At 41.0% G+C, this 11,672-nt stretch overlaps 1 protein-coding gene across 1 annotated transcript; it reads right to left on the bottom strand.

The window, feature by feature from the left end:
* Nucleotides 1–214: 214 nt before the first annotated feature.
* SMIM28 (small integral membrane protein 28) lies at nt 215–11,044 on the bottom strand. The gene is made up of 2 exons (XM_027796427.2): nt 10,668–11,044; nt 215–4,065 (listed from the first exon to the last, which is right to left on the bottom strand). Exons 1-2 carry the CDS (start codon nt 10,776–10,778, stop codon nt 3,670–3,672), a joined length of 507 nt encoding a protein of 168 aa, XP_027652228.1. The 5' UTR covers nt 10,779–11,044; the 3' UTR covers nt 215–3,669.
* Between the last annotated feature and the right edge of the window lie 628 nt (nt 11,045–11,672).

Raw genomic sequence — 11,672 nt, 5'->3', positions numbered from 1 at the left:
GAGAGGATGAGCACAGATACTACCCTCTAAGCTTTCAAAAGCCTCTTGAATAACAGGAGGCCTGTATTGTTCCATAGTTTCTTAATAAGTATAAACAAGGGGTTGTATATACATAATTAATCTCATCATGGTTGTTAGTATTTTCTTAATGGAAAACTGAAATAGAATTACCCTTCATGTCATGGTGAGGCCACAATTTGTAAGACTTAACATGTGTATTAGCAGACATTAATATTTAATAAGTCCTAATCTTAATTGGATTTAAACAAAAAGAAAAATGTGTATAAGGACCTTGTGGTTATAACGTACAATGACAGGGTTACAGTGATCTCTGGATGCACAGGAAAATTCATAGTATCAGATTTTCAAAGAAACAGACATCTGATTTCATACAAAACTTGGAAATGATGAACAGAATCTGCTTTGATACAGCTTTAGGGCATAGGAACAGGAAAGGACCCAGAGAAGACATCTAATCGGTTCCTTGCTCTAGCTAGGATCCTTCATCACTCCTGACAGATGTTTAACTTCTCTGTGTCTAGACATGGTGCTGCCAGTACTTCACTGTACTTTCAGACTGAACTTCACTTTCAGAAATTTCTTTTCTGACTTTATCTTGCTGCACTTCAAGCTCACTAGTACCAGTTCAGATTGCTGCAGGCATGAAGGGTGTGTATTTTACTTTGTTTGCAGTTACCTTTTATGTATTTGAAAACTTAATGTCTCTCCTCAGTCTTCTTGTCTACAGCCTCGACTCCAATATCTTTCTTTCAGGTTGTGTGCCCTAAAACTTCATCTTTCAGATTAGTGGAGCTGAGAAAACTAAAGATTTTTATCTTACAGTTATGGTTGCTGTATTGCCAGACACAGGTTCCTTTCAGATCATGAGCTCTCCGCTTGAATGCAGAACGTGTTTACCCCAGGGACCCGATAGCTGCTCCACAGCCAGAAGCACTAATACCAGTAACACTGTGGTTACTGATGTGTGCCACCACAGGCTGATACAGTCAGAGGTAGCTTCTAGGCAGTGGAGATTAATTTCTGTATGTTTGCATGAGAAACATTATCTTTTTTGTTCTGCTGGACCTTCTCTTTGAGGTGGAGACCTGGGAGTGGGAAGTGAAATGCTGGTTAGGTTGAAAGCCACTCGGGACAATTAACATGCAAGACTAGACAAATCTATGTTGGAATGAGGTAAGGGATATCAATTCCCAATGGAATAAAAAGCAGTCTGTTAGAAAGAAGAATTTAAGTTATGGGGATGTTTCTGTTCCTTTGGATTTTAGCAAGTATCTGCTTTTAATTGTCTCTAGTAATGCAAATGAACAGAAACTACTTGTCCAAGGCAGGATTTGAGAGTTATTGGATAAATACTGTGTGAGAGACAATCACTGTCTATATACTTGGAGAGAATAGCAATTCTTGACTGGATGTAGAAGTGTATCAGTCTTGGTCATAAGAAATAGCAGTCAAGAAGTTATCTTAATTGTAACTCAGGTAAGAGAGCAGTTTAGAATGATCAGCCTGCGGCTTGGGTTTCAGACACTACCCTGGTTACTGGTAAACAGGAAATTGTGTTGAAGAACATTGCACCTCTTTTCAAAACACAGCAGATCTTTTAAGGCAAAATATACTCAATTCCATACAACAATGGCTGAATTTTCAAGCATACCTGTACAATTCTGCTGAAATTAGTGGAATATGCAGACATCAGAGGCAGAAGTGATTTCTTTTTGAACCTCAAACCTTTGTACCTTGCTGATTAGGTAGCACGTGTTGTTTGGGGCTCTTGTATTTCTCCAGCTTTCCTTGTAGCTGGCAACAACTGCACGTACCAAATATTAAGGAGTTGAACAAAATGCAAGGAGGCAGTAAAATACAGTACTTTCAAATGCATCAGCACATACCAGGAACTCGTCCCAGACATGGTCTGAAAAGATAAATGGTTGATTCAACTTGGATTTTTCCAAAACATCAGCTGTTGTTTTCTTACAGTTTGGTGACCAAAAGGGAACATTAGGAAAGGTAACAATCTCAAAAGTGTAGTTCAAGGAAATAATCTTATTTCTGAATTACAAAAGCCAGATTATTATTTTTTTTGTTTGTTTTAAGGGAACTGTATGAGTGGGATCATCAGTTTTGACCAGGACTGCTTGGTTACTGTGGTGATATGATTTGTGCCACTGTTGGCGTAATGTGAAATTTAACTACCTGCAGCTGAAAAGTAGCCTGTCTTTCTTCTGCTGTACAGTGATGGTTTCTTCTTCCATTGTTGTTTTCTGGTTTTGTTTTTTTGGGTGGGTTTTTTTGTTTGTTTCTGGTTGGTTTGTGGTTTGTTTTTTTTTTAAGGGAATGTGGTATGTTCACAAAATAGGACTGGCTGATACTGGCACCTCATGACATTTGCTGGAATCACAATGTGCAAGTCAGGACAGCCTTAGGGTTTAGGAGTTAGACTAAAGCTGCGCACAATAATATGTAGTAGTTGTTATGTTGGCAGGCCACAGGCAAATGTAATGTCATGGAATAGCTGACACCTACAAAGAAGAAGCTGTCATAACTTTTGAGGCTGTTAGGATTGGTAGTAGCCACAATCTATAGCAAGAGCATCTGTGGACATAGTGAAAATGCTATCCTGTATGAAACAATTAAAGATAACATACATCACTGTCTAAAAGTATGCATGTGCAAGCCCTCCTGAAACTGAACCGCAGCCACCAATGCACTTCATTGAGATTTACTTTGCCCTAGTGATGAAGGGGAAGGGACTATAAGGCTGTTTTGAAATACAGACCTGGGGTGTCTGTTTGTGTGCATTTTATTTTATTAATTTTCCCCTAACTCCTTTCCACACTGCACCAAATAGGTCACAGGGTTTATTGTTGTAGACTTGTAAATTGGAAAATAAGTCAAGCCAGTAACCTGGAACATTGGGATGTTGCAGACCTTCGCAAGTAGCTTGCAGCAACAATGTGAGTGTGCTCTTATGTGGTGCTGCTGGAGTCTTCCTCACCTAGAATGATCACATCTTCTTTGGTTGTCCTCATTATTCAACTGTAATAAGAGAGCCTTTATCCACAGTGCACATTTGAACCTTTGGGGACAGTTGCTGGAAATTTTGTAGAGGTTATATGTCTATTTGCTTTCCTGACAGCAGTTGCAATCATTCAGGAGCACTGCAGAATGATGTGATGTTAAAACACACAGATGGAGTGAATCATCTTGTCAGAAACGGAATTAAAAATAAACATGTAAAAAAGAAAAAGCCAAACCGGAATAGGTATTTGCCTAAAAGCCCTTTTTGTGTGGTGAATCTAAAGCATAATTCATATTTCCTTGCAGCTCAGGGATTGTAGAGGGATGGCTTCCCACCTGTCCTTAAGTTTAATCTTTGCATGACATGCTTTGTTAACTGGAATACCCGTGTTACCAGTTTGGGACCAATTTGGTGCTATGCTGTGTATGTACGCTTGCCAAAAATTGAAAGATAGACAACCCTAGGATGAGGTGAAGGGACTCATTCCCTGTTACTCCAAGGCTCTTCTTTCATTAATTCATTGGTTTGGTGCCTCACTTGGAATCTTTTTGCTAATTTTAAAGGCCGTAGCAGTTCCGCGTTTGTGCCTTGAGGGGCTGCATGCTTCAGCTAAGGTGCTTCCCTAGGAAGTTTTATTTGGCACTGCTGGACTGCAGTGAGCTCTCTTCATAAGGAGGCACTGGATCTGGAGAGAGCTCAATGTGAGCCTCATCTGTGGGAGTCTTCATGGTGGCCTCCTCGTAGGATGGAGGCAAACACACAGTGAGTAATGTGGCATCAGGAAGCAGAGTGGAGTAGTGGAAACTCTGTTCGCTGTTCCAGGGCAGCACAGAAAGGAAATTGGACACATCGTGCTCGGGCAGGGCCTCGGGGAGGTCGATGCTGAAGATCTGCCCCTGCGGAGTGGGGCGCTGGCAACGGCGGTACAGGAAGAGCAGCAAGAATGCCAGGAAGAGCATCATGGTGGCAGGCAATATGATGCACAGAAATGGTTCTATGTCGTCTTTGGTTGAACTTGTCTGTTTGCTCTGCAATCAAAGCAAATAGGTAGTGTGTTGGATTTCTCTTAATTGGAGAGAATAAATACATTCTCCACCCCCCCACATCCCCTCACCCCCAACATAGCATTTGTTTTTCCAAGTTACTTTCTGCCTGTATTAGTGACATTCAAGCAATATGTTTTGTAGGCTCATGAATAGCCAAATTGTGTTTGCTGGTCCATTAAAACAAATGACAACTAGATACAAAAGAGATGGAGAAGTTGCAAAGAGGGGTGGAAACCCTGTCTCCAATGGGGAAACCCCCCAACAACCTGGAACTGTATGTATTTTGGTATGAGATTTTATTACTCTTGGATTATACTAGAACCAGTCCTCTTTGTGGGAGACTGGCCAAACTTTTGAAACCTGGGAGAACACCGAATTGCAGATGAATAGGGCTCGTGATCCACCATCCAGTGTTGTTTCTTTCTGTTTGGAAAACTCTGCTGTTTACTTCTAAGAACAAATAGAATGACAACTATCCCTTTCACCAGGACACATTGCCTACAATACCTGTTCTTTGGGCTGTTCCAACCTTACTGGCCAGCCCCAAATAAAACCCTGTGTGTCAGAACAGCATGGACCGGTGCTCTTTCTTGAGCTTGTCCTGCCGACTATCCAAAAATCATTTTCACTGTTTAAAACTGGGGGAAAAGAGCCTCTGGTATAAGAGTAATAGCAGCTGTGACTGCTGTGTCAGCTTTATCTCCTGCAAAATGTAGCACAAAAGACCTCTATCCCACAGCTTTTGAATTGTGCTGTACCGTTAACAGGAGTTATAAGCTATTTAAAAAAAACCACCTTTTGTGCTCTTCAGGTGTATTAGTTTCACTTTTAAAATTTAATGTATCTTATTTCCAGTCTGACTCTATCTAGCTCTGGCTTCTAATAACTGGATCTCATTCAGAGTCTAGTCTACAATGGGTGGAAAACCCAAACCCTAAAATGCTGTTGATTATCAACTCATTCCCTTTGTAAGTATTTGAAGACTGTAATCAAATGGCTTTTTCATGTTTTAATGGTGAGACTAAACAGGTCAATGGATCAGATTTCCTTTGTTTTGAATGAAGGCAGCTTTTCAAGCTAGGAGAAATTGAGTGGCTCTTTCCTCAAAGCATTTGGAAGCAGGGTTGCAAACGGGCTGTTTGCAGTAATTGTTTTGTGAAAAAGGGCCTATAACTCCAGTGCCCCGTCTTAGTCTATGAAAACCTTCTCTGCTTATTCTTCCAAGAATCATAGTCATTTTTTAGCTACAAAATCAGATTGTAACCTGCGTTACAACTGATTATCTACCAGGTATTTTTTACCTCTCTGCTTTGTTGTCATATTATGAAATTCTTAGTATGTGGTCATGCCTAAGAAAAAGAAAGTAAATAGGGTTTGACTTCTAACAAATAGTGTGGAGGAGATTTCTGCTTTTTTTTCTGAGGTAATGTGGGTCTGAATCCAAACCCATTAACGTAATTGTAAAATACATTGAAACTTCTGTGGTTTAGGTATTAAGCTGCTCCCCGCCCCCCCTCCCCCCCCCCCCCCCCCCAGTCTTTTACCACAGAAACGCATACTAAAGAACTATTTCATATTTACTGATCATTTCTTATTAAAGACTTTCTGGCAGTACAAGCTGTTGTCTTACCTGACCATTAAATAAGCTGCAGGAAACAGCAGAGTTGGAAGAAATTGTTCAGCTGTTATTCTAATGCAGGTGTTAAATACTTTCTAAAAAAATGAGGGGATTTTTAAAAAAAGTTTTTTAACACTTTATTAGTGTGTCTTATGAGGTGCATAAAACTTCACAGGAAAATGAGAAAAAGCATTCAGTGTTTGTGCATTACGTATATTGAAACTCACTGATACTGTTACGTTACCGATACTCCTTAATAGCTGAGCTTATACTGGACAGCATTATTCATGATCAGTGAAGAGCACGTTTTTGAGATCTAATGTAAATTTTGGGTTTTAACTTGTAGGGAGTGGGCTTTCAGTCAGGTTAAGAGTTGTTCTTAGGATCTGTGACTGGTGGTGAGGATAGAGGGTGAGATTGCCAGCATTTCATACATGAGACTAGCCCTGATTCTCTTACTTTTACACTCAGTGCAACTTCCCTAAAAAATTCACTGGAGGATATTGCTGTTTTAAATAATGGCCAAGGATGGCATATCCTTCGTGTGCTGGTAGAAGCCCAGGCTGATGTTATGGTTGCCTGACACATCCTGTTATAAGACACGGCCTCATACAAAGACTGGATTCCAGAGAGCCCACAGGATGGTGAGGAGGCAGAGGAGGAACTGGTGGGCTGGATGTGGATTTGAAGTGCAGGATGAGAACTGGTGTTCCTGAAGTGAGGAGCTGTGGGCTCAACGGGGGAGGGCAGAGTGGAGACGGACGGGTGTGAATGAGAATTATGCAGCAGTGTGGGTGGAGAGCCTTGCTTTGTGACGAGGATGCAAAGCTGTGGGGAGGAAAGCTATAAGGGAACAGAGAATGAAAACTTGGATAGTATTGGATACGACTGAGAAGTCTGAGGAACAAATGGTGGGGCTCCTTTCTTACTGCACCAGTCCCTTTGCCTTTGCGGAAGAAGAAAAGGGGCTAGTGAAGAACTGGGAGGCAGGAGAAGGAAAGATTAAGCTTGATGGAAAGAATTAACTAATGGTCTTGGGTCTCAGGGGAATACTTTGCTCCAAATTCTTAACTGCAACCCAGCAGTCTTGGACCTTGCAAAGAAACATGCATCAACAGAAATATGTAAAATTTATTGTTGTTGGAGGGGCCAGTTTGCATCTAATGGTAAGAAAATGGGAAAAGAGAAACTATTTGTGCTATGAGCTAGCTCAGATGGCCAGTCTGTGAAGTAGGTATAAAAGGACAACCTAGATTCATTTGGGTGTCAGGGTGGCTACTGGGCTGAAACCTTTTGTTTAAAAGCCCTCCAAGAGTAACCCATACCATTGAATATAAAGCTGCAAATTCAAGCCCTCAAGGCTGAATAAATGCCAGCATTTTAGAAATCTGTGAATCCTTAATTTGATTCACAACACACATTACTTATAATTAAGTTATTGTGTACAAGGTGCTCACTCTAGGGTTGTGGTAGATTGCCTAGGGAAGAAGACCGCAGCACCTCAAAGAAATGAGTTGCTGGCTATGTAGAGTATGTAGGGACTGAGTCAGGAGGCAGGGGAAGAGAGAGGACTGCCTGCTGGTTTGGAGTCGTGAGTGTTCTCCTGGGGAGCTGTATTCCTGTCTCTGTTACTGAATGTTCTAGAGCGGGCAAGACAGTTCAGCTGAGGTGGTTGCTGTGGGTTATTCATTAGTTACACCTCACTTTGAGTGCCTGGGTTGAGATCCCTGGGTCTGGTCTGCAGAAATTCTACATCTGTGTTGCTGTCTCTGAAGGCAGAAAAGCAGTGCCCTGAGCCTGTGAGTACTTTATTACACTAAGGGATCTGGGCAAAAATGACGTAGGTAGTCATGAACCAGTTCATATCCTCTTGTACTCCCCAGAGTGGTCAGGCAGTTGGACTAGATGGTTGTTGTAGGCCCCTTCCAACGGAACTACACCTATTCTGTCCTGCTCTATTGAAAATAACTAAACAAGTGCCTTAGTGACTATCTGTTCAGTAAGGTATACAAAACAGGGCATAAGAGATTTGTTATTTGAAGAAGATGCAGTAAATAAGACCCCGGGCTGTATGCTGAGAAAGGTGGGGAGAGTAGCAGCACATTGAATGGCTAGTAATGAAGTGAGTACCGTGTCCTGTGTAGATGTAAAAGAACAGTCTGCCTTACTATGATCTACAAAATAGTGGCATGTGAGGCAGGTAGGATTAAGGATCAGGGAATATGATTTTCTGTATGCAAGTGACAGTAAAGTCCAGTTTTCCTCAGTCTGTGTAGCTTTCCTGTTTGGGTGAAACAATCTGTAGGCTACTTAGTGCATTATTTGAGTTGAAATTGTTTTTAGTAAGTTAATGCTGCCCCACAGGTGCCCAGAACCTGAACAAGGAGTTACGTGTCCATTTTGATACTGCCTCCTGTCAAGCATTTTACATGGACTGATTTTACATTGAGTTGTAGTTCAAAAAGCTGATTAACTTTGTGTAGGTATGTCCAGATATATATCAAATTTATTGGGAGACAATTGAGCAGTATTAGTCTCTGTTTTTCTGTTGTGGTTTTGTGCCCATTTCTGGCATAAATAGGTAAGGGGTTACTGAAGAATACTACAATGATCTTGACATAAAGACTTGGAAAATCTCATAGCCATTAAAAGAAGATTATACTAACAATAGAAATAATTTTAATGAAATGAAACAAAGGTCACTTAGAGAACATTAATATTTGCTGTGAAGTTCTAAACTAAAACTTAAGTTCTAAACTGAACTAAAACTAACTTCTAAAACTGAAGCTCTAAAACTGGAAATGGAACCGGTATGTATTGGTATCAGAAATAGCTGCCAGAACTGGAAAGTGAAATGATCTAGAAATGAAACTGAATCTTCAGTAACTGAAAAGAAAGTGTAAAAAATTTGCTTTGTAAAAGTAAATAACCCAACTGCAGAACATATATAAAGTAAAATTCTCTACTGTTTGACATCTGGAAGTTTCCAAACCAAGCATATGAAGCGACTGAGGGAAGTTTCCAAACCAAGCATATGAAGCGACTGAGGGAATTACTTGGTAGTGTTTCCTTGACTGGTTTGGTTTTGATGCTGCTGCTTCCCTGGAGGTCAGTGTGCTCAGCCTGTGTCATCACAAGCAGCTATTGTTGGCTTTGTAATTGACAAAAATAAGGCTCTGACCTCCAGCACGAAGGAAGTTACAGACACGTAAATACAGGGAAAATACCCTTTATAAATAGAAAGGCAGAAAAAGGCATGGGGGCAAAAGGGATTATGTTTCTAAAAAGCCCCCTGTTTTCCCAGAACTGATTTTCAGTAGGATGGTTTGGTCATGTAGGCTCGTGTTTACTCTCTTCCTTTCATTTATACCTTTGTAGGGACCGAGGCAGAGGGTCAGTTTTCCCAAGCACAGAGCACACGCTAGAAGTAGTAAAGCCTTTCATTACTAATCTATCTGCCTGCATTTTTTTTAACATGCTGAGCATGTACAGTTGTCAGTTTACAGATTACATGACCCATATCAGTTTAGATGAGCTTTTACTCGTGCCTGTTGGTAAAGGAATGAAACACAGAGTGCAGCTGAGCTATGTGGCGTTTCCATGATGAGTATTGATTTAGAATCGAACTCTTTGTCTACACAAAAGAAGCCTACCACCTGGCTTGGAAGAGAATGACCTAGTAAGGCCAAATGAGAGTTTAAAGAAAGCTTCTGTGTAAGGACAGAAAAACAAAAGTTTGTTTTGCTTACTGAAATTCCCATTGAAGTGGCTGTTTGATTGGTGCTAGGATTTATTACATTGTTAATGATTTGCTAGGGTACTTAGAACTTTATTAAACTTTTATTAATATAGCTCATATTTATACTGGTATCTTCTGAAGCTGAATCGGGAAATCGATACTTCTGAGATGTTTTAAGTGGATTTGGAACAAAGTCTGTTTTGAAGTCATTGGGCTGTGGTCCACACATAGGTGCTTTTCCAAGCTCCATCCTGCTGCTTAAAGCTGATTCATTATTGCTTGTAAAAGGCAAAATCATTTAACTGGCAAACAGAAAAACATTTTTATGTGCCTTTTATACATTAATAATGACACATAATTTTAAAGTAAGCCTAGATTTACGCTGGGTTTTTAAATACTTGTTAGAATGTGACTCTGGCGATGCTGTTTGTGTCTTACTGTCAGACAAAACTGTCAGACAAAGTCTGAAGACATTGACATTCTAACTCTGGCAATGTTACTGATGAGGTAGAATTTGTTAAAATTGTAGAGGCATTTAAAAATTACTTCTCATGTTTTGACCCCCCCAACTCCTACCCCCTTTTATTTTACAACAGTACATTTGATATCTCGGCTAAGTAGCATGGCCAGTTAGTTCATTTGCTAATGCTACTTGACTCAGACATTTACTGGGGATATATGTGCACCTTAAATTATTATTTCTGATCAGAGAAACCCTTCCGCTGTATCCTAGACAAAGCCAGAAAGGCAGGGTGTGCTTTCGTCTCAGGGCTACTTCCCTTCCCCCCACTTGCCTGCATGTGATCCTCTCTCACAGAAGTAATCAGCGCACAGCTTAGGGAACAAGAGTTCATTGCTGACTGCTACTGACTTGTAACATCTGCAGCAAGGCTTCATGGGACCAGATCCAAAGTGTAAACATGCATTTAAAAGACAGGAAATCGAGGAATAGCAGAATGCATTATGCTTAAAAGAAATAATTAAAACTTCTTTACCTGCCACCCCAGTAACATTTTTCCATCTGATGTTTTTCTCTCCCCACTAATATGTTTCAAACTACTTCACAGCAATAAATGCTCTGACACTATGTGACTGAGTAGTACTGCTTCGATACGTCTCAATACCCAGGTATCTACTCTGTGCTATACACCGAGGCATTAAACAGACGTACACACACATGCAAAGTCAAAGGACATGCCACAGAGATGAGCAGGAGGGGGTACAGACCTGAAGCTCTGTTTCCAGAAGCGGCCCACCTGGTTCGCTGTTTAGCCAGTCATAGTTTCCCCTGTCAGCGTGTCCAAATTTTCTCCAGCTGCTGCCCAAGAGCCACCTCATGCTTTCATTAACCTGGTCTTCTGTCTTCGAGCCTCCACCTTGCTTCGCTGCTTGCAACTGCGTCCCCGCCTCCCAGCCTTGACCCAGCTGGGCTGCTCTCAGCTAATGATCCCTCTTAAATGATATCCCGTTTATAGTGGAAAAGAAAAAAAGAAGTTAGACATCCCTGCCGTCGTCAGGAAGCCAAGCAAACAGATCTCAGAGCCTCTCTCCACTTCCAACTCAATCTCTCTGGATTTGCTTCGGTGGCCTACATTACCAGCAAAGCTGGCATCAGGTATCTGGGAGCTGGGGCTGATAGCGCTCTGATTGGAGCGCTCCCTGCATTAGGATTATTAAAAGGGGAATTTGCATGTGAATCTGAGCCCACATGGTCATGACTCCGTGTGGATAAATAACGCTCTATATTTAGGTATCTAATAAACACTTTTCCAACAAAATAAAATAGAGAAAACCCACTCTGTGTTGAGAGCAAAGGTTCCCCCTCAGTTATACAGCGCGAGGAGGAACCACAATCCAGGCAGGTTTTTCCTCCCTGTTGCTGGAACATACAGTAAATAGTGAGAGTGGTTTCTGGGTAGAGAGGCAAGGACACAAGGCTAAATGCTGTGCTGAATTATTTAGCAGTGTTAGGATGTAGATGTTAATGATAAATCCAGAGAGAGCACTCTGCCAGGAAAGCTTTGGTCACTGAGAGTATACGATTGCTTTCAGTAATAGCAAGTTGTCAGTGCAGTTAAATCAGGACTCATTTACAGCTTTCTAGGATATATGTTGTTAAATGGCAGTTGTTTCCAGCCTTTGTGCTGTTTATCCAGGAAAAAAAAATAATTCACTGATGTATGGTAACCTCTGAAGGGAGGAATATTTAATCTAAGTTGAAAGTCGTATCAA

This window comes from Falco peregrinus, chromosome 7, assembly GCF_023634155.1.
Source record: "Falco peregrinus isolate bFalPer1 chromosome 7, bFalPer1.pri, whole genome shotgun sequence".
NCBI lineage: Eukaryota > Metazoa > Chordata > Aves > Falconiformes > Falconidae > Falco > Falco peregrinus.
The sequence above is the reverse complement of the archived record's forward strand: the minus strand, read 5'-3'. Positions and strand labels throughout refer to the sequence as shown.

Excerpts from the sequence above, each read along its gene's own strand:
- SMIM28 (XM_027796427.2), bottom strand. The coding sequence starts at position 10,778 with ATGAGGTGGCTCTTGGGCAGCAGCTGGAGAAAATTTGGACACGCTGAC. Across the intron at positions 4,066-10,667 it reads TTCTGGAAACAGAGCTTCAG|AGCAAACAGACAAGTTCAAC; the intron begins GTCTGTACCCCC and ends CTTTGATTGCAG.